The sequence below is a fragment of the Anomaloglossus baeobatrachus genome, chromosome 5 (genome assembly GCF_048569485.1).
Source record: "Anomaloglossus baeobatrachus isolate aAnoBae1 chromosome 5, aAnoBae1.hap1, whole genome shotgun sequence".
Classification (NCBI taxonomy): domain Eukaryota; kingdom Metazoa; phylum Chordata; class Amphibia; order Anura; family Aromobatidae; genus Anomaloglossus; species Anomaloglossus baeobatrachus.
Window position 1 is genome coordinate 120,507,045 of NC_134357.1, and position 27,493 is coordinate 120,534,537.

Sequence of the window (27,493 nt, forward strand, 5' to 3'; positions counted from 1 at the left end):
TGTTTATGAAAATCTTCTGTATCCATTAGACCCAAAGACAGTGGTCTCCAACCTGTGGTTCTCCAAATGTTGAAAACTATAAATCCCAGCATGTCCTTATCACCACAGCCAGTTTGGAGACCACTACATGATGCCGTCGTAATATCTGCTCATCAGGTCACTGAAATCTTGTAGAGAATTAACAAAAAGGGCTGTTTCTCTGTAAAAGAGGTTTATTCTAGAATCTTTACACATGGCTGAGGTCAGGTTCAGTCTCAACCTTTTTTTTCTTTCATTTTTTTAAGGTCAGGAATACAACTTTCTGAAGATGGAGCCAGGAGAAGTAAATTCTCTAGGAGAAACTTATGACTTTGACAGTATCATGCATTATGCCCGGAACACATTCTCAAGGTTGGAATCTAAGGTTATGTCTCTTAAGTTCTTCATAGAATTTGTTATTTTTCTATTTGCCTTATTACTTGTCCAAGATGTTTATTTTTATGCATTGTTTGTGAAAATAATCAAATATTACTTTGGTTATGTCTTATTGGTAGAACTTTTGTAATTTATTACTTTGAGCTTCACATGGTGTCCTTTCCCATAGATGATATTACAAATCAGATATCACTGCAGTAAGTATCACTCTTTTAGGGTTCGCTCACATCTGCATACTTAAAATCGCTCCGATTCTCAGCCAGAAAAGTTGGCGAGTGTCATGCAAGTATTATGCAAGTGCATGTGAGTGTGCGATTTGACATCCATATGACCATATGACGTGCTTATGCAAAGCGATTTTAACATCAACTTTAAAGTGAACCAACAACCTATGCCCTATAAACTAAAGGTAGTGCCATAATGGTGTTAGGAAGCTGATTAAAATGATACCTTTAGCTGATAAATCTGAGTCGGGATTGTAGGTAATTAGTGATGATCGACTATCACAAATATTCGGCAATATTCGGCTTTGCGAATATTCGACAAATAGGTTGCCGCTATGCGAATATTCGATGCGCAATGTAAATCTATGGGAAGCCCAAATAGTTGCTATTCGGCAACTATTCGGGTTTCCCATAGACTTACATTGCGCGTCGAATATTCGCAAATAGTCTAATAGCGGCAAATATTTGTGGAATATGGGCATAGCTGAATATTTGAGGTATTCGATCATCCCTACAGGTAATCTTTGTCCAAACATCAGAAAATGACATCATTGATGCAATGGCTGGAGTATCGGGGCTGGATTTTGTGGGTCGAATCTTCTGTAATTCCTTCCCTGGCTGTCTCCCCTCTGTTTAAATGTATCCCCTCTGCCACCATGGTTAGCGCTATGGCTGGCGCATGCGCAGTATTATATTCAAGTTTTTCTCCAACTCTTCAATAAAATGGTGCTGGAATCAGCACATGTGCGTACCACAATCTCTGGCACCATTTTAATGAGGACACTGTGGAGATGGCTATAAACAGGGGCAGTGCATGCGCGGATAAAAAAAAAAAATTGTGCATGCTCCACCGCTGCTCATATTCATCTTCACAGTGTATCCAGTAAAATACCACCAGAGATCACAGTGTTCACATGCGCTGATTCTGACACCATTTTATTGAAGAGTTGGCGAAAAACTTGAAAATAATCATTGTGGCGGCAGAAGTGAGAAGTTTGAACAGAGGGGAGGCAGCCAGGGGAGGAATCATTACTGACCTCACTCACAAAATCCTGCCCTGACGATGAACCAACTGCACCATTGACGTCATTTTTGGATCTATATACTGTAGTGACGATGCTGTTGGAGGCAGATACTTGTATTTTTAGGCCTAAGCCACACGGCATGAAAATCGGTGCGAGTGGAGTGCGATAAAAAAATTGCATTCCACTCAGACCAATAGTAGCCTGTGTGTCAGCACACATGAGCGATTATTTTCTCAGCCCTAATTGGACCGAGAAAACAATCGCAGCATTGTAATGCGAGACTCTTTCTCTCGCACCCATTCAAGTATATGAGGCGAGAGAAAAATCGCACTGCACTCGCGGTACAACGGTGTACCGCGGGTGCAGTGCGAGAATGGCAATAGCCGGCTACGGAGGAGAGAGGGAGATAAATCCCTCCCTCCCCTCCTCAGTGCCGGCCTGCATCTCGCAGCTAAGGTCCACTTGCACGGTCGGACATCAGTCGCAGTGACACTCGCATGACACTCGGCTCTGTTGTACTGCCAGCGTGAGACGAGTGTCATGCGAGGGGATCGCAGTAATCCCCGTGTGGCCCCAGCCTTAGGTTTTGGGTAGGGATTTCAATTATACTTCAATTGTGTACTGTTAGGTAATATAAATGTCACAATATACTGTACTCTGTTCTCATTACATTTACAAAAATATATTTAGCATCAAGCAGACCCATGTTTTGATATTTGTGTATAGGAGAGGCTTGTACATCTCTAAGCATTCTCTGGTCTGCTAAACAACTTCGGACAAATACATAAGGGCTGTTATAAAATGCAAGGGATATTTGTTCCTCGAAATATAGAAATCTTTTTTCAATTGTCAGGACTAAGGTCAAGTTTACCCAAATTAATGGAATACAAGACAACTGGTCCAGCTCTCCCCTCTTTGCCTTGTTAAAATTTAGCGGATATACTTACAAGGCTTTGGAAACACAGCTGTGTAATTTTCGGTGAGTGTAAACTAACCAGGGCTGGCCTCATACTGGAGTCAATTGTTAAATGGCCACAAATATAGAAGCGGAAACTGTAAACTGATCCCAGGGGGCAGCTGTAGTCAGGCTGAACGTAATTCCGAAAATGAATGCAAGAGCACAAATCTGCCTGGTTAAAAGCCATATTCTTTGTGTCTATCAATTGCAACCAACCAACTTAAGTTGACATAAGGCTGCTATCTGGTAACTGTTTTTACGAAGAATTCCACCCAAAGCTGCATAAGAAATTCTTAATCTCGGATGTTCATATGACCTTTAAAAGATGTTGGTTCATTACTGTTGTTGGCATTGAGTTATTCTGTTTCACACAAGTAAACACAAGACGTCTTGGTACCCATGTTAAATGTGATATGTAACCACCTGGTAGTGTACTTAAGAAATATTTACAAGCCGTATGGTGTAAGAAAAAAGTAACATAACACATAATTCATCCTACTCATTTTCCTGGAGTAATGGCCTGTTAACTACCCGACATACAAAGGGCGCTTGTTAGATATAGAAGCTAACTGCACAGTTGCTTCTTTACAGTCATTTCCGTCTGTTTTATTTCATGCTGGTGCTGGACCACAACCATTTCTGTTCATTCAAACATTGTGGCGGTCGATTACCTAACAACTACCTAAGGTGTGTGACCAACCTAAAGGTGTTTTCCCACAAACTAAGTTAATTTTAAAGTTCATTTTAATAAATAGATCTTGCAATAATAAAGTAATGGCCGTATCTGATCGTACAGCGACATGGTCTGATCATATCACAGCTCTTCGGCAGTAAAATACACAAGACTAGGTGGACACGTATCAGCTGTGGTGCACGAAATCCAGGATGGGCTCCAAATAACAATATTACCAGAAGATTCGGCACTCACAAAAAAAATCTTTATAGTTGCAGAATTTTATTCCATATCTTTCAATCCCTTTTCTTTCAAAAGATAAATGCAAGATGATGTACATTTCGGTCTACAGATGCAGATTTTTCAAATCATATATATTTGTAGTCCGAAACGTGCGTCATCTTGCATTTAATTTTTGAAAGAAAATGGATTGAAAGATATGAAATAAATTCTGCAACTATAGAGAATTTTTTGTGAGTGTCAATACTTCTACTTATATAGCTCTTGGGCAGGGGGGATGCAAAAGAGTATACAGACTTTACAGCACAGGAGCATAGATGATTCTTTTTGTGAGGTAAAACATGTAACTTCCTGTTTTTAAAAAAGTTTTACCTCAGAGAAAGAATTAGTTGCATTCCCATGTTGTAATGCCTGTATACTCTCTTTTGCATTCCCCCTGCCCAGGAGATGTGGTATGATCAGACCCTGTCCCTGTACGATCAGACACCGCCATTACGCAGTACATTGCAGGGATACATAAATAAGATGATCTCAGCACAGGCATTTTTTTTTTTTTAAAGACATCCAGTTGTGGAACTTATTACTATTCCAAGATCTATTGATTAAAATTAACTTTGTTCAGGGGACAACCTTTTTAGTTGACAATGGGAAGGGAGATGTTGCCACTGTTTGTCTTAGTATTCATACAATATTATTTAAAGTGGCTTTCCAAGAATGATCTTATTTTATCACCTAAGGCTTTGTGCCCACCCTGGGTATTTGCTGTGTTTTTCATGCATTTTTTTCTTGCAGATTTTAATTAACACTGCAAGGAAAAATGCATCCCAGCAAAGTCTATGAGAATCCTGGCTTGCTGGGCACATCTTGCAGATTTTTTTCCTTGAAGATTTTGGTGCAGAAAAAATCTGCAACATGTCAATTCTTTCTGTGTTTTTTCCTGCAGACATAATCCACTGCAGTGCTTGTGCTCAATCACTGCAATGGATTATATCTGTCAGTGCTGCACTTGCAGCACTGACACTTCACCTCAGACACCATGCATTCAGCATGGTGTGTGAGGCTCTCCGTAGCTCAGTAACCTGGGTTATCATGGTGAGGACCCAAGGTTGCCATGGCAGTGATCGGGTCCTTGTGATTGCATTACAGGGACCCGATCACAAGGGAGCGGTACCTCTCCCTGTCTTCTGAAATCTGTGGTTGCATTGATCGCAGCATTCAAGGGGTGAAACTGCCAGTCACCACTCCTGGCAGTGAGAGCGCAGTCCCGGCTGTAACATCAGCTGGAGACCCGGTGGCAATCGCAAGGGCACAGCGCTGAAACTAAAAACTCAGGAAAAAATGCATAAAAACCCCCACAAAAATACAATAAAAAAAGTCACAAAACTTCAGCGTGTGCATAGGCCCTTACTGTAACTTATTTTCTCCATAGACAAACCTGTCCATACAATATAAAGTGATTCTGATGGTCAACCTGACAAACTTTATCTGCCCTAGAATATCTTTTATTAGTGACATCTGACAGTCACATCTGACAGGGTGTGATCGGTGTAGCCATTTCATTTTAAGGCCCCTCTCATGTATCTTCATTGCTTGCTAAATGTTTAGATGAGAGTTCACTGCACTGTCAGTAGTCGTCAACATAAGTCAACATTTTTTATGAAGATTCCTTGAGACAATTATTACTTGACACATGCTTTTTTTTTAGCCCAAATACGTCCTATTGGGGCATTTACACAACATATCTTCAAACACTTTCTGAATTCTGGTTATAATGATATACTTGTCTTTTCCTTCACAGAACTTATTTGAGCAAATTTTATAATTTGATTAAGGTTGCGCTTTTTTGGAAAAAGACATGAATTTAATATCCTTTACCACTAAAACCCTCGTCAACAAATCAAATATTGGAAGTTTAGGATTGCAACCACTTAAAAAAATGCATAAACACCATATCGGTGCCTTTGTAGTGCTAATAAGTATTACGATGGAAGATGAGGTCATACTTGTATAAACAGCTTCTAAGTTTTGCTTAGAACGTCCATGATAATCCTATTCCAACCGAGAAGCGATGTGTTCCACATACTGAGAAGAAAGGCACTTTCAAGATAATGGAAATAATTTTCATATCTAACTAGTGTAGAGTTAGCTGGAAATTAATTAGAATTAGGAATCTCTTTTTTCTCTAATAAGAGAGTGCATAATTCGTATTAATCTAATCTTTCTTCAAACAGAAACATTTTTTAAAAAAGTTTTCCTCTTTCGAAAACCCCCATCTACTTGTAGATTAAGAAGAGTTTACCTAGTATTGCAAGTCCTGTGTTGTCTATGTCTTTAGGAATTAGCAATTCATCACCCATCAACTTCTGAGAATTAAAGATATTAATCTTCCTATAACTTGAAAAGAGCCATTGGAGATAAAAGAATCATCTCCCGGAATGACAAGTATGTCAGGGTTGACCATGAATAAGCCATTGTATACAAATCAAGAAGGCCTGCGGAGACACCATCACATGTTTCTCAACGCTGGCAGGAAACTAGCCAGGTCTTTCACCGGGAAGGAACAACCACGGGAAGGGCAGTCTCCAGTCAAGAAGACCACCTATGCCAAACATGGTATCCATCCACAGACAGCCGTTTCGGGGTATTTGCCCCTCATCAGTGTGGAGTAGGAATCTGGCTAGTGGGACATTACCTAGTAAAAGACTATGTGAGCAAGGATGGTTGACCTTAGGGAGATCAACATCCACCACTGCGGAGACACCATCACGTGTTTCTCAACGCCAATCCCAGGGGGCATTGCTCTAGAATCACTGCGTTGAGAAACACGTGATGGTGTCTCCGCAGTGGTGGATGTTGATCTCCCTAAGGTCAACTATCCTTGCTCACATAGTCTTTTACTAGGCAATGTCCCACTAGCCAGATTCCTACTCCACACTGATGAGGGGCAAATACCCCGAAACGGCTGTCTGTGGATGGATACCATGTTTGGCATAGGTGGTCTTCTTGACTGGAGACTGCCCTTCCCGTGGTTGTTCCTTCCCGGTGAAAGACCTGGCTAGTTTCCTGCCAGCGTTGAGAAACATGTGATGGTGTCTCCGCAGGCCTTCTTGATTTGAATATTTCCCAGGGGGCATTGCTCTAGAATCACTGCGTTGAGAAACACGTGATGGTGTCTCCGCAGTGGTGGATGTTGATCTCCCTAAGGTCAACCATCCTTGCTCACATAAGCCATTGTATAGGGGTAGACATGATGTGAAGGAATTAAAGAGCTAAAGGAATGAGGCAAAATTGCAGTCACTTTTGTAGGTGCTGAATGTGGTATTTGTGTGAAAATTATACTAGTTTGTCATTTTGATTATTATTGAGTTTGCAAGAATCAAATAAACTGCACATGTTAAAAGGACTTTATGGGGCTCGAACTATCAGTCTAAAAAACATTGAAAAATATGAATTTTCAAAGTAAATCAGAAAATTAAAACCTCGTCAGGTCTAAGAAATCTGTATATAATGAATCTGTATAACAATGTATGCAGAAATCTGTACACAGATCCCTTTAAATAATAATTAGGCAGCTTTGCAAATAGTCTTGTTGACAAATATTTGTTTTTTTCTTCGAGTTCTATTGAAATCTGTGTCTCCATGGTTGCAGACTACAAACAAGCCCTCTTTGTAGTCTGATACTTCAGTTGTCACCTTTTTTTTGTTGATTTAAGTCTGTATTTGGCAAGCATGGAAAATACACAGGATTTGTATATAACCTATTACCAGTTTATCCACTTTTGGGGACAATTTCTTTTTTGTTACTTAATGGCAATAAAATGGCCCTAAACACTATTAACTAGATATAGGGTTAATTTACTGGTAAAGCTGTGCGGCCACCATACTGAAAGCAGGGCTACCGAAAGTAAATTAACTTTAGTACTCCTGCCAGCCTTTTGCTTTCAGTCATAAAGGTGTGCCATTACAGCTTCAGTCACCACTCAGTACATGATGAATGGTGGCTGAAAGCACACCCCGGCATATTGACTGAAAGCTGTTTCGGCTACTACGAGCATAGTGTATAAAGCTATAGTGCTCTGCTGTGTACCTATGTATTATTAGTGGCTGTAAGACCTGCTAACGGCTCATCCGTGGGGGTATGCCAAGTGTCTGATCCTCATCGATTTGATACACCTGTACTAAGGACAGAAAATCAATATCACAGCCCTGGACAACCAATTTATTTATTTTTTTAAAGAAGAAATTTTAATTGAGGGTTTTAGATACAAAACAAATATTATACATAACAAATAAACATTATCGCAAACACATAAATGAGGCATATGCAGTAGGGCTGAAGAGGTGATGGAGTGGGAAAGGTGTGGAAGAGCAAGGGAGGAAAGGGGACCCGAGAGAGGAAACCTATCTGGACTTTTAATTGATTGTGTTTCATGGAGAATCGGAGGAGGCAACTGCCTTTGAGCTAAGAGGTGGTGTGGTTGATATATTCAGCCAGGGAAGCCAGACCTTCTCAAATAAGGGAATTTTCTTTGCGAATATGGCAGATAGCTTTTCATTAATCATATACCAGAAAAAGCATATTTTTTTATTTCAGCTAGGTCTAAGGGTACCATCACACTAAGCAACGCAACCAGCGATCCCACCAATGGTCTGACCTGGCAGGGATCGTTGGTGTGTCGCTACATGGTCGCTGGTGAGCTGTCAATCAGGCAGATCTCCACAGCGATCAGAGATTAGCCACCAGCGACCTGTGTAACAACGCTGTGCTTTGTAACCATGGTACACATCGTCTTACTAAGCAAAGCACTTTGCTTGGATACCCGATATGTACTTTGGTTACCAGCGTACGCAGCTGCCAGAAGCCGGCTCCCTGCACACATAACCATGGTACACATCGGGTTACTAAGCAAAGCACCTTGCTTTTATACCTGATATGTACGTTGGTTACCAGCTCACCACAGGCTGCCAGAAGCCGGCTCCCTGCTCCCTGCACATTCAGATCGTTGGCTCCCGCTGTCAAACACAGCGATGTGTGCTTCACAGCGGGAGAGCAACGACCAAAGAATGGTCCAGGACATTCAGCAACGACCAGCGACCTCACAGCAGGGGCCAGGTCGTTGCTGGATGTCACACACAGCTATGTCGCTAGCAAGATTGCTATTACGTCTCAAAAACCGTGACTCAGCAGCGATGTCGCTAGCGATGTCGCTTAGTGAGATGTGGCCTTAACCTTGTTTTTTTCCATGAAGATCCTATTGTTTGTCTGGTTGCTAGAAAGATAAAGGAGATTAGGGCTTGTGAGTGTTTAGGGAAGTTGGGAATTTGTTTATTGGACAGAGCTTTCCAGGACAGGAGTCTTTTTAAGGTTAAGGTCAGTAACTGAAAGGATGAGAAAGTAAACACTGACCCAAAGTCTCCAAAATATGGGGCATAACCACCATAGTCTCCCATAGACTTAAAGATCCTGAACCAGTTAGAGTAGTTGGAGACTGCTTTTTCTACTCTAGCCGAAGTCAGGTACCATCTCGTTGAATACCTTGTTTCCAACATCAAAGTACTTCATATTCCACCAGTGAAGAAGGATCAAATCTGGGTCTATTCCAAGTTGGTTAGGATAATTCCAATATCTGATTCCCATCTCAAACTTAAGTTGCGTCTTTGTGTTGTATAATTTAAGCGGATTTAGGCAGCATCTTTGTTCGAATGGTCTGCGCGCATAGGATGGGGTAGGGTTCCTTAATAGCTTGGAAATAAAATGTTTAAGCTGGAAATATCTGAATATTTCCCTAGGAGGGAAGTTATACTTCTCTTAAAGAACCAGAAAAGGAATCATACCATTAATGCTAAAAAGATCATAAAATCGAAAAATTAAGTTTGAGGAGTGTTTTAGAGAGTCCTATATTTAAAATGAGTGTGTCATGACGGGGTTAGAAATATATTTTTGTTGGGCTTAGTCGAGCCATAACAAAATGTCTAGGGTCAGCGGGTGATATTCTGGATTTCCAAAGGAGAGCCAGAGGGTGGTTCAGAGGAAGCATGATACAGAGTTAACTGAGCTGCTTGATAATATTTGGTTAAGTTGGGGACTCCCAAACCCCCTTTAAGATGGTGACAATACAATGTGACCCTATTAATCTTAGGGAGATTGCTCTTACAGACAAAGGTGCTAATTATGCTCTGTGCTATTTTCAGGTAATGTGTGGGGACAAAAACTGAGAGAACATGGAATAAATAAAGTAGCTTAGGAAGTATTGTGATTTTAAGTGCACATATGCGGCCCAACTATGAGTGTTGCATTTTCTTCCATATTTGTAGCACACACATAATTTTCAGAGCATTTGGGGGTAGTTTGTGGGAGAAGGGAAAAGGGAATCTATATCAGCAGTTAATTTCACACCTAGGTAATCAAAGCGATTTAGTGGACCATTGAAAGGGAAAGTCTACCTTAGGCTTGCGACACACATCCGTGACACCGGTACGTGTTTACCATTTTTTTCACGTACCGGCGGCACAAAGACATGTTCAGCAATGCTACTCTATTGTAGCAGGCACACACACGTAAAACCACACGGAACGTGTGTCCGTGTGCGTTTGTACGTGTGTGCGTTTTTCTACACGCTGACATGTCCGTTTTTCTCCGGCAGCACGGGTGTCACATGGCCCGTACCACACGGGTGTAGTGTGGATGCGGTCCCGTGTGACACGCGCCGGAAAAAACACACGTGTCAGAGAAAAAAAAAAAACCTTAACGCACTTTCTCCAGCCCTCCTGTCTCTGCCGCAGCTGCCACTTGCTGCCGACTGCCGCTCATTTTTCTCATTTAATATTCACTTCACTGCGGCCGGCAGCAGCAGCAGCGGGGAGACAGGAGGGCTAGAGACCGTAGATCAGCACCACGGACAGCAGGAAGGACCACGTGAGTATGTAAATAACCTGTTCTCAGTATGTTATCATGGATAGCACACGTAGAACACACGTGGCCCGCATGTACCAGAGACATGTACTTACCTGCACGCAACACGCAGGGGAAATACGTGTCTCTCGGCACGTGCGTGATTTTTACGTGAGTGTGTCGGAGGCCTTAAGCTGTAAAACCGTGTAATCTGGAAGAGAGATATTCATAGCTTGAGATTTTGATTGATTAATCTGCAAACCAGAGACTTGTTCGAAATTTTGCAAAGATTATATCAGGGTGGGAAGGGAGATTTGAGAGGTGGAAAGAAAAAGCAGAATATCGTCTGCAAACATGAAGAGTTTGTGAGGGATTGACACCATTTCTATAACCTAGAAGTGTGAGCCGTGGCATAGACTAATTGCCAAGGGTTCAATTGCAAGTAGAAAAAAGCAGTGGAAAAAAGGACACCCTTGACGTGTGCCTCTTTTGATAGGGAAAGAAGTATAAAAGAAACCATTATAACCAACGTATTCTGAGGGGTGACTATATGAGCCTATGTTAGGAAAAATTGTTCCAGGCTTCTGATGTATTCTCTTTCATTAGCCGGGATTGTGTTAGTTGGGTTCGGAGCTCATCCAGCCACGCGCCCACTGCCCAACCAATTTAACATTTTTTTTTCCCACTCATATGCAAGACTAAAGCAAGTGATTCAGAAAGAGCGTTGCCAACTTTACTTTTTATTTTTTTTTCTGAACAGCTTACCGAAAAAACAGGGACAGGCAATATTTATAACTGATATGTTAGAAAACTATAATTAATCATTATGGTTATAAGATGATATATGATGCACGTTTACAGCCCATGATTCTGATATGAAGACATCAGCTGCATTCACTGACAACTGTAAAATGATGATAATCATAATCAATATAATCGGTATAAGTTTCCTCAAATTCTAAAAATATTTTTACAGACAGGGCAAAAAGTGCCCTATATTTTCAGACTGTCCTGGAATTTCGGGTTTGTTGGCAGCCCTGTTCAGTTGTGCTTATGGATTAGATCTGGCGCACATGAAAAGTGGCAGCGTTGCCCTAGTTATCAAGATTCATCTGATTTATTTGTTGTTTAGCTTCTTTGGAGACTGAATACCTGCCTGATTATTTGTCATTGGCAGCTACATCAGTTTTCACAGTTTTAACATTGTTATTGGTCTATAAAGATTTTTTTATATACATTTTATTTCAGGAAATATTTTTCCATATTGTATTAGAACTCAGAGATGTCTGTAGTGTTTTAATGTTCTGCAAAAGAAAGAAAGAAAACTTCAACAATAAAAACAGTTTTAAGAACATTTACTGCAACATATTCCTTTTTCCTGTCAATAGGGGTCTAAACTATGACACAATACGCCCTCGACAGCCTCTCAGCCATATTCAAACCATTGGACAACGCATGCGACTCAGCCGGGGAGATATAGCGCAAGCAAAGAAACTATATAAATGTCCAGGTAATAAACCACTTTTTACCTTTGTTTTATGAGCTTTTTGGCCCATGCATGGTGGTATTTTGTAGTTTAAGGGGTTTGTGGATATTTTTCTTAATTATTTCTTTGTATATAGCAATATTATCTTGTTACAGTTTTTACAGCATGGCCACAAACATTACATTTAACCCCTTCATCCCCCGGTGATTTTCCGTTTTTCAGTTTCGTTTTTTCCTCCCTGTCTTCTGAGAGCCCTAACTTTTTTATTTTTCTGTCAATTTTGACACATGAGGGCTTGTTTTTTGGAGGATGAGTTGTACTTTTGAAATCATTAGTTTTACCATATAGTGTACTGGAAAACGGGAAACAAATTCCAAGTGTGGTGAAATTGCAAAAAAAAGTGCAATTGCACGGTTGTTTTTGGAATATCTTATTTACCGTGTTCACTATATGGTAAAACTGATGTGTCCATATGATGCCTCGCGTTGATACAAGTTCGTAGATGCCAAACATATATACTTTTATTTTTATCTAAGGAGTTAAATAAATTCAAAAGTTTGTCCAAAAAAAGAGTAGCGCTTTTTGCGCCATTTTCTGAGACCCGCAGCATTCTCATATTTCGGAATCTGGTGCTCAGTGACGGCTTATTTTTTGTGTCTTGAGCTGACGGTTTTGTGCAGATGCTACATTTTGATCGTCCATTTTGTATTATTTTAAAAAATCGCGGCAACCAAAAAACACGGAGAACGGGAACTTTCTGCTCACCTGTCCCTGGCGTTGCTGTTCGTGGTGCCGATCTTCGGTCTCCGGTCTGATGACTCCCCGCTGCTGATGCTTCCAGCCGCAGAGAAGTGAATATTCATTGAGCATAATGAGCGGCGGTCGGCAGCAAGTGACAGCAGCGGCAGAGACTGCAGGGCTGGAGAAGGTGAATAATGTTTTGGTTTTTTTTCTCACAGACACATGTCATTCTCCAGTGCGTGTCACACGGAACACATCCGTGTGGTCCGTGTGTGTTACGTGTGACACGCTTGCGTTCCGCGTGACAGCTGTGATGCCGGAGAAAACGTGGACATGTCAGTGTGAGAAATGTACGGACACACATAAGTACGGAACGGACACACGTTCCGTATGAAAATACTTATGTGTGTCCAAAAACAATAAAAATACATAGGTCACCATGTGTACGTGTCTCCGGTACGTGAGAAAACACGTACCGGAGGCACGTACGTGTGAAAGAGGCCTAATGTAGAGACAGACTCTGATTCCAGCGATGTGTCACTTACTGAGCTGTTTACTGTCATTTTGATAAAGCCAATGTTTTTTCTGCTGCAGATCTAGCAGTTTATATATATACATATCTACTACAGTTCAAAAGTTTGGAGTCACCCAGACAATGTTGTCTTTTCCATGAAAAATCATACTTTTATTTATCAAATGAGTTGCATAATGAATAGAAAATATAGTCCGGACATTGACGAGTTTAGAAATAATGATTTGTACTTGAAATAATAATTTTCTCCTTCAAACTTTGCTTTTGTCACAGAATGCTCCTTTGCAGCAATTCCAGCTTTGCAGACCTTTGTCATTCTAGCTGTTAATTTGCGGAGGTAATCTGGAGATATTTTGCCCCATGCTTCCCCCCCTCCCACAAGTTGGATTGGCTTGATGGGCACTTTTTGCGTACCATACGGTCAAGCTGCTCCCACAACAGCTCAATAGGGTTGAGATCTGGTGACTGGGCTGGCCACTCCATTACAGATAGAATACCAGCTGCCTGCTTCTTCCCTAAATAGCTCATGCATAATTTGGAGGTGTGCTTGGGTCATTGTCCTTTTGTAGGATGAAATTGGATGCAATCAAGCACTGTCCACAGGGTATGGCATGGCGCTGCAAAATGGAGTGATAGCCTTCCTTATTCAAATCCCTTTTACCTTGTACAAATCTTTACTTTACCAGCACCAAAGCAACCCCGGACCATCACATTACTTCCACCATGCTTGACAGATGACGTCAGGAACTCTTCCAGCATCTTCTCAGTTGTTCTGTGTCTCACAAGTGTTCTTCTGTGTGATCCAAACACCTCAAACTTCGATTCATCTATCCATAACACTTTTTTCCAATCTTTGCCTGTCCAATGTCTGTGTTCTTTTGCCCATATTAATCTTTTCCTTTTATTAGCCAGTCTCAGATATGGCTTTTTCTTTGCCACTCTGCCCTGAAGTCCAGCATTCCGAAGTCACCTCTTCACTGTAGACATTGACACTGGCGTTTTGCGGGTACTATTTAATGAAGCTGCCAGTTGAGGACCCGTTAGGCGTCGATTTCTCAAAATAGAGACTCTAATATACTTGTCTTGTTGCTCAGTTGTGCAGCGGGGCCTCCCACTTCTCTGTCTACTCTGGTTAAAGCCTGTTTGTGTTCTCCTCTCAAGAGAGTAGTACACACCGTTACCATAGGAAATCTTCAGTTTCTTGGCAATGTCTCGCATGGAATATCCTTCATTTGTAAGAACAAGAATAGACTATCGAGTTTCACACGAAAGTTTTCTTTTTCTGGCCATTTTGAAAGTTTAATGGAACCAACAAATGTAATGCTCCAGATTCTCAACTAGCTCAAAAGGAAGGTCAGTTTTATAGCTTCTCTAATCAGCAAAACTGTTTTCAGCTGTGCTAATATACTTGCACAAGGGTTTTCATGGGATTTCTAAACATCCATTAGCCTTCTAACACAGGTAGCAAACACAATGTACCATTAGAACACTGGAGTGGTGTTTGTTTGAAATGGGCATCTATACATCTATGTAGATATTGCATTAAAAAACAGACGTTTGCAGCTAGAATAGTCATTTACCACATTAACAATGTATAGAGTGTAATTCTGTTTAATTTAATGGTAGCTTCATTAAAAAAATGTGCTTTTCTTTCAAAAATAAGTAAGTATCTAAGTGACCCTAAACCTTTGAACTGTAGTGTGTGTATATGTATGTCATGATTAATGGCCAGCTTTATGTCAGGCCTGAAACGCGTAGACACTTGTCTTACATACTGAACTTTTATCCACTGTAATGTTTTTAATGGATTTTTTACAATAAAGCTTGAGAGTTTTTCCAAGACGGTTGCTGGCTTTTTCAACTTCTTTTGATCTTCAATGATTTATCAAAACTACACTAAGCCACTGGAATCAGGATCTCTGCCCTTACGTTATGCTGCTCTCAGATTGGGTGTTAAAAATCTGGTGACTGGTTCCCTTTAAGGGTCTATTCCATATTCATGGGATAGGGGATCACTTTTCAATATTTGAGGCTCAGAATCAGGGCTCTAGAGAACTCTGTGTAAATGGAGTGGTTGATGATGCGCCCTGATGTTCCATTCATTCTCAAGAGAATTCCAAAGGCCAGCTGAGCACAGCGCTTGTCAATCTCCAGTGCCCCTGAGGACCTTTCATCAAATTTTTCATGTTAAACTGGGCACAAGCTATAATAGAATATTTTTTTTATTTTTTCTTGCTGCTTAGTTATTAGCAATCAAAGTATTTGGCACTATACATTTATTTTTTTCTTATAAGTCTAGGTTGGCATTCCCTAAGAGCCTTCACTGGGGGTGTTTACTTTTCCCCCTGTATGACTCTGGCCAATCATAAGCAGGCAGCAACACACTAGGGAAAGAAGAATACGTCCCCATGATAGCATTAATAGTCTACTATCCTCTCCGCCGTATGATGACTTGTGCTCTAATTTCTGCCATTCGGTGTGGGAGGAGGGTCAAACACTTCTAGTAGCTCTCTCAAATTCAAATCCATAGGAGCTTTAGTGGCAGGAACAAAAATACATTAGCATTGCCATGTAAAGTACAGAATAGCTAACTCTTCTGTACCGCCCCTCCACCAAACTGACTGCTGGCATCTCATCTACTCACTCTGCAGTGCGGAGAGCTGTGTCATTATGTCTCATCTGAGCCTGTTTTAAGCTGTATTGGAGGGGGAGAGGGGTTCCCCTTGGATTTGGACTGCAAGAGTTGAGAGCTGAAAGCTATCAGTTAAAAAAAGCCCTCTTATGAAGTTTTTTTTTAAACTAAATCTGTGTATATGTTCATGTAGAATAATGTTAATATATTGATGGAAACCAGAAGAAGGAAACAGCGGTACTGTCCACAGCGCAAGCATAAAAGTCCATTTTATTCAGAACGTGTGCATAAAAACGTGGGGAAGAAGCCGGGTGCAACCGCTCTCAGGACTTGAATAAAATGGGCTTTTATGCTTGAGCTGTGGACAATGTTGCTGTTTCCTTCTTTTGGTTTCCATCGTGGTGATTCCTTTTGCATGGAGTGTGCAGCCTGAGCCAGCATTTACTAATATAGGACTTGAGCAGACGTTCTCCTTTGACAGCCGTGATAACAAGGTAACCCCGCAGCAGTGCAGGACTGCTCCCTTCTCTCTGATAAATGTTAATATATTGGCCTACCTCAAGGCATGTACTGTACTTTGAAGTATCTTATTCTGTTGCACTTGTATACTAATTATTCCTGTTTGTATACTATGCTCGGGTCTGTAGATAAATAAAAAAATGTAAAAAATATATACCATATATATTGGCCTACCGCCGCTTTCTCCGGGATCCAGCACTGTTCTCCTATTCTCAGTGAAGTCACCGCTCTTCAGACGTTACAGTTTAGACCTATGGAGTGTCAAAACGAGACTACATAGGTTTACATAGTAAAAGAGACTTCTGGCTCACAAAGTGTGGTGATATCACTGAGAAGAGGAGCAAAATGTTACTGGATACCAAAGAAGGTGGAGGCTGTTGAGTATATAACACATGCACACTACATTACATGAACATATACGCAGATTTATGTAAAAAATAAAATCTTTGTGGAAGTCCTTCTTTAATCACACTCAGCTCTGCTGTGCTCCCGCGCGTCATCACTCTGCAGTATGATGTTTGTCATACGATTGTGGGGGCGTGTTCTTCTTTCCCGAATGTGTTGCTGCCTGCTTATGATTGGTCAGCATCAGGAAGAGGAAGAAGTACACACCCCAGTGAAATCTCTCTGGTAAGGCCCACTTGGACTGAAAATTTTTTTTTTAAAGTATCAAAAACTTTGCTAATATTTTAGCAATGGAGAGGCGAAATTGAAAACAAAATAAAAAAAAACAAAAACACAGTTCAACTTGAAAATTTGGTTAAAGGTTCTTTTTAAATTTGGCATATTTTACTGCAGCAGGCTGGTGGATGAACCCACCTTCATATTAGAAATCCTAAAAAGGAGTATTTCACCCCCCAAACTTTTCATGTATGATTATGTATATATATATATATATATATATATATATATACCATAATATATATATTGTTTTATTTTTTTAAGCATGTGGTGAAACATTAATGGAGTCAAGTGGCAATTTTTCCGCTCCTGGTTATCCAAGTGGTTATCCATCTTACACACATTGCATATGGAGAATATCTGTAACACCTGGAGAAAAGGTATATATAAGCATAACTATGAAGTATGTTGAAGCAATATACGTATGTGTATGTGATAAACTGTAGCAGCAGCTATATCCTATAGTAGATCAAGCCCTGTTGTTCCCATAAAGAGACAGCCACAGCTTTCCAATCTCTAAGAGCATACCCGCTGCCTTTACACTGGTTTCACATTAGTGATATTCTGCCGCACTGCCGGATCCGGCACAAGTGCAGTACAGTTCAATACAGTTCACTGGCAAGCTCCGGTCACATGCAGTCATGTGACCAGAGCATGTGACAGCATGTGACCGGAGCTTGCCGTGACGCCAATATTGAACTATACTGCATTTGTACCGGATCCAGCATTGCAGCAGAAAAACACTGATGTGAAACCAGCTAGTAACTGTTGTAAGGAACAGGATGAGCTTTCTGCGAGTTCTCCCATTGATGGCAGGAAACAATGTAGAGGACAAAAGTATTCAGGTAGAAATACACCTCTTTCCCCTGGTGGTTTTCACCCTCTGAAATTCAAGCTTGGAACGGGTTCCTTGCTGCACAGTACATTTCTGCATGTATAGTACAAATGTTATGGACAGCGCAAAAAACGCCAGACTGTCTATAAGTGTATCAACAGTTTGGAAATGTGCTAAAATAGCTTGCCACATATCCTTCTGTAACGAGACTGAAAAATAAGGAGTACAGTAAAAATTGCTCCCTTCTCTCCACCAATTGCATTCCTCCTGCTGCTCTGCTGGTCCTCTCCAGGGTTGCCAACCATCTGGAAATTCCTGAGCGGACTGAAAAGTGGGCACTTTTTTCTCCTGTGTGTTTAAATAAATTGATGCATCAGTGATTCTTTTTTAAACTGGAGAATCTTGTACAGATGACTAAGATCGGAATCTGTCTTCAGATCAGAATCGCAAGGTGTAAACATTGAGCATATATCTTCTGTTGCACGATGAGAAAGCTCAGGCTCAGAACAAGGATCACATTGGTCAGAAACGCGTTGCCTGGATAGGTTGCCATTACATTCATTTTTTATGATTTGCTTTTTTCAGCCACTTACTGTTTAATAGAACAAATAAAGATTCTAATTTTTATGGAGAACTGTTGTGAATACGTTTTCCAGTTTGGGGCTTCCTCTTGTGGTCATTGCTGGTGGTGCAGTTGATGTGTGGAATGAAAGCGACACACCTGCAGAGGACTGGCAATCAGGGTCAGATTGGGCTATTTAACTTAGTAGTTTTCTCTTGTTACTTGCCGGTGGTCAATTGTTCCTGTGTGTTAAGTACAATCTGTAACCAGCTCTGCTCACTTCCAGAACTACTCTCAGATAAGTGGTCTTTGTACCTCTGCTGTTTGTTTTCCACTTTCTTGTTGCTTTTTCTGCTTTGATACTAATGCATGATTCCTATTTTGTCTGTGTGGTGTTCGTTATGGAATGGGATAATTCCCTGCTGGGAGTGTCTGTATACTTAGCTCCATGATTCTGTAAGGTTTGTGTTTGTCATGGTATTAATTCAGTCCCTCATCTGTATTAGTGTTTTTGGATCCCAGTAACATCTGAGTGCTGGTACAGTGGGGGAGAGGTTGTGTGACCTCAGGATTTTTCCATATCAATAGTGCTAGTATATATTAGTGTTTTTACAGCTGCAGACAGTTGCTCTTTCCTATCCTTTCCTATAAAGATAGTTTGGGCCTCACCTTTGCTGAATCTGTCTTTTCTGACTTTGTATTGTATATTTCACCATAGCCTTTACATGTAGGGGGCTATCTATCTATCTTTGGGGACTACTTCGAGGCAGATTAGCTTGCTTATATTTATATCTATGAGATTATTTAGTTCTCCGGCTTTGTCAAGGCGTCCAGGTCATCGTAGGCACGCCCCACGGCTACTGTTAGTTGTGTGTCAGGATTAGGTCTGCAGTCCATTAAGTTTCCAGGTACTCTGTTACCTTTTTGGGATTCCGCATTTTTTGATCCTCCTCGGTCCCTGAATCATAACAGAGAACTATGAGTGCTGGCTTTCATGTCAATCCTTTAGGCTGGAGACATATATCACTTAGAATCTCGTTGATTTATTATGATTTTCCAATGTGTCCCAAAAAATATTTGGGCTGTCTGTGATTTTGTGATAATCTGTCCAGAAAAAGTAGAAAGTCTAGTTGGCAACCCTGGTCCTCTCAGTGATGAGTTTCCTCAATATTCATTAGTTTTTGTTTATTACTGTTCTCCACCTTTGATTTCCAACATTCTACCAATGCACATTGTAGGAAAGCTGTCAATCAATAGTGCAAGCTGGGATAAAAAGATCTCATCATCAAGAGGACTAGTAGATAAACTGGTAGTATCTTCACAATGACAGTAAGAAGTTTATTCTGCCCTCAGATTGGAAAACATAAACCTGGAGATATATTCATTTTACAAAAAGCCTGCAGTACGGCTAAACATCCCATCATGTAACATAGGGTTAGTTTAATCAAGGAACAGCCATTAAACATCACCTATATCTGAAAGCCGAAGGGACAGTCAATTAAATTCTTACCCTGTTGTCCTGCCATATCTCCAGCAGACGGAGTGCTATGTCTTATAATCCACATGGAACGTTGACAGCAGTGTATCCACCTTCTACCTTTATTTTTTCAGCACTCGTACCGCAGCACTAAAACTCAGTGGGTGGCATAATAGGCTGAGCATGGCTACAATCTACAACTTTGTGGCACTGACGGTGTCTCCTTCTGTAAAATTTGATACTTGACACATATTAATTTAACATAATGCCTGATCTACTAGCCAATAACATAATTCAATAGACCTAGGCTATAGCTCTATCGGGCAGGTATAATAATTAATCTCCTGCTAACTACATGTCAAGACGTATGAGTACAGTATTTTCTGGCGTATAAGTCAACCCCCAACTTTTCTAGTTAATTGTCCCCATTGCTTAGTAATGTCCCCTGCAGTAATACCCCCATTGTTTAGTAATGTCCCCTGCTGTAATGTCCCCTGCTGTAAGGTCCCCATTGTTTAGTAATGTCCCCTGCTGTAATGTCCCCCTTGTTTAGTAATGTCCCCTGCAGTATTGTCCCCATTGTTTAGTAATGTCCTCCTGCTAGTTCCCTTTTTGTTTCCTATTATGCGGTGTGGTGTGGTGTTTACACACCATAAGGCCTCTTTTATACGTCCGTGAAAATCATGCACGTTTTTCACGGACGTGTCAAAGGTGCGTATTGCCCTCGGTGTGCCGTGTGTATGGCACACGTGTGTTATCCGTGATAACACACGGAGAACGGGAACTTTCTACTCACCTGTCCCTGGCGTTGCTGTCCGTGGTGCTGATATTCGGTCTCCGGTCCTGCCGACTCTCTGCTGCTGCTGCTTCCGGACGCAGTGAAGTGAATATTCAATTAGCATAATGAGCGGCGGTCGGCAGCAAGTGACAGCAGCGGCAGAGACAGGAGGGCTGGAGAAGGTAAGTAAAAGGTTTCTTTTTTTCTCGCAGAAACATTCTCTGGCGCGTGTCACACGGAACACATCCGTGTGGTCCGTTTGTGTTACGTGTGACCCGTTTGCGTTACGTGTGACACCCGAGATGCCAGAGAAAACGTGGACATTTCTACGTGTGGAGCACACGGGCACACGTATGCTCCACACGTACACACGGTCCATGGCAGAATACGCACGTGAACGCAGACCCATTGATTTTAATGGGTCTACGTGTGCCCATGTCTCCGGTACGTGAAAAAACTGACCATACACGTACCGGAGGCACGGACGTGTGAAAGAGGCCTAAAAGATATTCTCACCTCTCCTCCATGCCAACGGTGCCTCCTGCTGCTTCTTGCAGTCCACAGATACACAGACCCCTCCGTGATAGTGTCCGGTGTACGGAGCGGCCACTGCAGGATGTTGTCATGGCTTTACTGCAGTTGAATGCTTTACGGCACCAGAAAGCATTCAACTGCAGTAAAACGCTGACAGCAGCAGCGGCTCTGATTGGACGCGATCGTGGAGGGGTCTATGTGCCTGCGGTCCACAAGAAGCATTCCTCCTTGATCGTGTCCAACATATCAGACCGCCGCTAATGCTGTCAGCGCATTACTGCAATTGAATTCTTTGTGGCGCCATAAAGCATTCAACTGCAGTAAAGCCATGAAGATATCCTACAGTGCCTGCTCCGTGCAGCAGCCGCTATAAAAAATAGGGGTCTGTGTGCCTACGGACTGCAAAAAACAGCTGGAGGCACCGTGGGCACGGAGGATAGGTGAGAATATCTTTTATTGTGTGTAAACAATGGCAGTAAAGCCATGATGGCACCGTGCACCACAATATAAGACGACACCCGGCATATAAGACGACCCCTGACTTTTAAGAAGATTTTCAGGGGTTAAAAAGTCGTCTTATACCCCGGAAAATACGGTAGATCACTGCTGTGTAATAACTTGTGATTGGCGAGCGTTAAAATGCTCAAATGCTCAGTACTCGATTCGAGCTTGTCAGATGCCTGGAGGCGCTCGACTTGATTAACGAGCATTATGGAAAGTCAATGATTGGCCTGTTCGGGGCTCCACCCACCAACGGCAGCCATAAACAGAGCATTTCTGGGGCTAGAGAGACCAGGGTTTTCTTTTGTTGGTCACACTACATACAAGCATGTTGTTTTATCCTCTGGGAGAGCAAGAGTCTGCGAATGGTCCTCCCGGGGGCCCCTGCACATATCATTTAGTGAAGCAAGCTTGTGCATTGTGTTTGTTGTTTCACAGAAAAAATATCCGAGTACCCGCGATACTCAGCAGAGCATCGCAAGTACCTGAGCACACTAATGCTCGATCGAGTAGGAAGCAGTGCCGAACACGTTCACCCATCTCTAGTAATAACAAATTCTACTTGGTGCACAACAATGGCCCAGTATATAGTCAATTGCTGAATAGATAGTGCTTCGTTTTCTCAATTTTAACTTAAGCACAACACATTTTAATGTAATCTAATAAAAGCTACATTTTATTCACATACCCATATGCTTTATATCTTTTCTAGTGATGTACACATGGGAATACAATGTACCTATGGAGATTAGGCAATTAGAGTGACTTTTAAAAAATGTAACATTTAAAATGTTTTATTTTTTAATGTGTGTCATTATGTATATGTGGTTTTTAGATAGTCCTAAATTTCACAGAGATGGACCTCTTTAAAAGTCGGTTATGCTGGTATGATTATATTGAAATAAGAGATGGATATTGGAGAAAGGCGCCATTATTAGGTAAGTACTTGTATGGACATCGATTTAAGATAATATGACATATACACAGTAATGCTGTGTGTGCCGTGGTGTCATTACTGCACTGTATATTTTTTAATGCCAACATATTTTTTCATAAAGTTGTAAATTGAATTGATTGCACAAATTACTTAATTAAGGAAGAAAATCGAGTCATTTATGGAACACATTGTAAAGTACAATCCCCCGAAAAAATGTTCAAAACCTAAAGTGATCTCTATGATCTCTTACTGTATGTGTCATAATAAAACCAGAATATTATTTAAAACTCAAAATGCTGCCATCACTAATACTAAAAAATTAAGAAAGGAAGAAAAAGAATAGAGAAGAGAGAAAAGAAAGGAAAGGTAGGGAAAGGGGAATGGGAGTATGGGGGATGAGTGCCAGGAGTTACTATATTGAGAAGTAGTCTCAATTATTAAGTGAATCAATTAAAAAAAACAATGGAAAGTCAGGACCTTTCCTAAATGTAATCCGACTTTGCCAGGTTTGAAAGAAAAGGGTCTTATTATATGTTGAAAGTCTCTCCATTCTGCGCAATAGGTCCATTTCCATTTTCGAAGTCTATTCCTGCATGGAAGGAGCTGTCTTAGGCTGGTGTCACACTTGAGATTAGCTTGCACGAGTGCAATGCGAGAAAATCTCGCATTGCACTCGGACCAATGTTAAGCAATGAGGCAGCTCCTATCTGCTATTTTTTCCTCAGCCCACATCGGACTGAGGAAAAATCGCTGCATGCTGTGATTTCAAGAGTTTCTCGTGCAAGACTCTCCAATGCAAGTCTATGGGTGCGAGAAAAAAAATGGATGTCACACGGACGGCACACACACCATCCTAGTGACATGCGTTTTTCTCAATACAATTCTATCATGTAGCAGAGAACACTGTAAATGCTCCTGTACAGGACTGTAAATGAGTAGCAGCTACTGAAGAAAATGGATTGCACACTGACAGCACACTGATGAAAAGTAAGAAAAAATCGTCCTACTTTCTGGCATGGGAATCGGACCGATTTTTCAATAGCAAGTGTGACGCCGGCCTTAGTAAGCCATTGTTTTGGAGTAATGGGAGGATTAGTCATCAAGCAATGTTTCAGCAATCCTGGGTTTGATAGCTTTGAAAAAACCTGGAATCATAGAAGGAAGGGTGACTGGGCAATTTGTGCAGATCCACTCCAGAAAAGTGTATGCAATTTCAAAAACTTTGTTTCACAATTGTTGGATTGAGGGACATTACCACCAGATATGAAACATAGTACCCTCTGCAGATTCACATCTCCAACAAAGATTAGAAATCAATGAAGCTCAACTGAGCATCTAATCTATACCACCTGGTGATAAGGTTACGTTTTTTTTCAATGTCGACATATTTTAATCAATACACAGCTTGCTACTGAGGTGGGCCATTCAACATTTATAGCACAAGTCGATTTTGAAAACTAATAGGAATGTTAACTGTTTGGTGCTCAGTAAGAGTAAAGAGCATTTTGATGCTTGGGTGCTCGGTACTGATTTAATAATAATAAAATAATATTAATAATAATATTTATTCATTTATATAGCGCTATTAATTCCACAGCTCTTTACATACATCAGGAACACTGTCCCCATTAGGGCTCCCAATCTAATTTCCCAAACTGTATGTCTTTGGAGTATGGGAGAAAACCGGAGAACATGGAGGAAACCCACATAAACATAGGGGGAATATACAAACTCCTTGCAGATGTTGTCCTTGGTGGGATTTGAAAGTGTAAGAAAAAAGGAGTATTTTTACAAATATAAGTGTTAAGTATAGGTTTTTTATCTTAACAAAATGCAAAGTAAATGAACAAAAGAGCAATCTAAATCAAATTAATATTTGGTGTGAGTTTGTTTTGCTTTCAGAGCTGCATCAGTACTTATAGGTACACTTGCACAAAGTTATCAATTTTAAAGGATTAAAGTCACGTGTATGAGTAACCAATTATACCAAACTGATGATTTTCATGTTAGTTTAAAGATATTAATTAACTGAATTAGAAACACCAGTGTACAAGGCTTAAAACTTAGTGATGAACAGCCAAACTCAGCTATGATGTTGAGGTCATAGACAATGGTTTCATTATCACAGGTCATACACTATGAAAAGACTGAACACAACATTGTTGGTTATAGATGATTTAGTGACAAAATATATACAGTTAGGTCCAGAAATATTTGGACAGTGACACAAGTTTTGTTATTTTAGCTGTTTACAAAAACATGTTAAGAAATACAATTATATATATAATATGGGCTGAAAGTGCACACTCCCAGCTGCAATATGAGAGTTTTCACATCCAAATCGGAGAAAGGGTTTAGGAATCATAGCTCTGTAATGCATAGCCTCCTCTTTTTCAAGGGACCAAAAGTAATTGGACAAGGGACTCTAAGGCTGCAATTAACTTTGAAGGCGTCTCCCTCGTTAACCTGTAATTAATGAAGTAGTTAAAAGGTCTGGGGTTGATTACAGGTGTGTGGTTTTGCATTTGGAAGCTGTTGCTGTGACCAGACAACATGCGGTCTAAGGAACTCTCAATTGAGGTGAAGCAGAACATCCTGAGGCTGAAAAAAAGAAAAAATCCATCAGAGAGATAGCAGACATGCTTGGAGTAGCAAAATCAACAGTCGGGTACATTCTGAGAAAAAAGGAATTGACTGGTGAGCTTGGGAACTCAAAAAGGCCTGGGCGTCCACGGATGACAACAGTGGTGGATGTTCGCCGCATACTTTCTTTGGTGAAGAAGAACCCGTTCACAACATCAACTGAAGTCCAGAACACTCTCAGTGAAGTAGGTGTATCTGTCTCTAAGTCAACAGTAAAGAGAAGACTCCATGAAAGTAAATACAAAGGGTTCACATCTAGATGCAAACCATTCATCAATTCCAAAAATAGACAGGCCAGAGTTAAATTTGCTGAAAAACACCTCATAAAGCCAGCTCAGTTCTGGAAAAGTATTCTATGGACAGATGAGACAAAGATCAACCTGTACCAGAATGATGGGAAGAAAAAAGTTTGGAGAATAAAGGGAACGGCACATGATCCAAGGCACACCACATCCTCTGTAAAACATGGTGGAGGCAACGTGATGGCATGGGCATGCATGGCCTTCAAAGGCACTGGGTCTCTTGTGTTTATTGATGACATAACAGCAGACAAGAGTAGCCGGATGAATTCTGAAGTGTACCGGGATATACTTTTAGCCCAGATTCAGCCAAATGCCGCAAAGTTGATCGGACGGCGCTTCATAGTACAGATGGACAATGACCCCAAGCATACAGCCAAAGCTACCCAGGAGTTCATGAGTGCAAAAAAGTGGAACATTCTGCAATGGCCAAGTCAATCACCAGATCTTAACCCAATTGAGCATGCATTTCACTTGCTCAAATCCAGACTTAAGACGGAAAGACCCACAAACAAGCAAGACCTGAAGGCTGCGGCTGTAAAGGCCTGGCAAAGCATTAAGAAGGAGGAAATCCAGCGTTTGGTGATGTCCATGGGTTCCAGACTTAAGGCAGTGATTGCCTCCAAAGGATTCACAACAAAATATTGAAAATAAAAATATTTTGTTTGGGTTTGGTTTATTTGTCCAATTACTTTTGACCTCCTAAAATGTGGAGTGTTTGTAAAGAAATGTGTACAATTCCTACAATTTCTATCAGATATTTTTGTTCAAACCTTCAAATTAAACGTTACAATCTGCACTTGAATTCTGTTGTAGAGGTTTCATTTCAAATCCAATGTGGTGGCATGCAGAGCCCAACTCGCGAAAATTGTGTCACTGTCCAAATATTTCTGGACCTAACTGTAATAGGTGGAGGAAGGTTGAACTAGATGGATTTAGGTCTTTTTTCAACCTATGTAACTACAGTGAAGGAAAATAAATACTTGATCTCTTGCTTATTTTGTAAGTTTGCCTACTGACAAAAACATGAACAATCCATCATTTTAAGGGTAGGTTAATTTTAACCCCTTCACCCCCGGGCGATTTTCCGTTTTATTTTTTTCCTCTCATTCTTCCGAGAGCCGTAACTTTTTTATTTTTCCGTCAATTTTGCCAAATAAGGGCTTATTTTTTGTGGGACAAGTTGTACTTTTGAATGAAAACGGCAAAAAAATTCCAAGTGTGAAAAAATTGCAAAAAAAGTGTGGCTGCCTTATTGTTTTTGAGATTTTATTCACGGTGTTGACTATATGGTAAAACTGATGTTTTGGTGTGGTGTCTCAGGTCGGTAAGAGTTCATAGACACCAAACATGTATAGGTTTACTTTTATCTAAGGGGTTAAAAAAGTTCACAAATTTGTACAAAAAAACACACACTTTTTGTGCCATTTTCCGCGATCTGTAGCGTTCTCATTTTTTGGGATCTATGGCTCAGTGACAGCTTATTTGTTGCGTCTGGAGCTGACGTTTTTAACGGTACAATTTTTGCACAGGTGCTATGTTTTTGATCTTCTGTTATCGCATCTTGCACAAAATATGCGGAGACCACAAATCGTAATTTTGGCGCTTGGAATTTTTTTGCCGCTACACCTTTTACCGATCAGATTAATTGAACTTATATTTTGATAGATCGGGCATTTCTGAATGCGGCAATACCAATTGTGTGTATATTTATAATTTTTCTAACCCATAAATTTTCAATGGGGCGAATGAGGGGGTGATTTGAACTTTTAGGTTTTTTTTATTTTTTTAAAAAAATGTTTTACTTTTTTTTATTTAACTAGTCTCCCTAGGGGACTATAAGAATCAGCAGTCTGATCGCTTGTTCCTTTCTGTAGAACACCGCTGCACAGCTGAGATCTGCAGAAAAG

At 40.8% G+C, this 27,493-nt stretch overlaps 1 protein-coding gene across 1 annotated transcript in view; it reads left to right on the plus strand.

The window, feature by feature from the left end:
* Positions 1–27,493, plus strand: part of LOC142309770 (tolloid-like protein 2) — a 347,584-nt gene that overhangs the window by 248,447 nt on the left and 71,644 nt on the right. The window contains exons 7-10 of the mRNA XM_075347217.1: positions 285–390; positions 11,815–11,936; positions 17,282–17,397; positions 22,540–22,642. Of these exons, the coding sequence (XP_075203332.1) occupies positions 285–390; positions 11,815–11,936; positions 17,282–17,397; positions 22,540–22,642 (447 nt within the window). The remainder of the gene's footprint in view (positions 1–284; positions 391–11,814; positions 11,937–17,281; positions 17,398–22,539; positions 22,643–27,493) is intronic.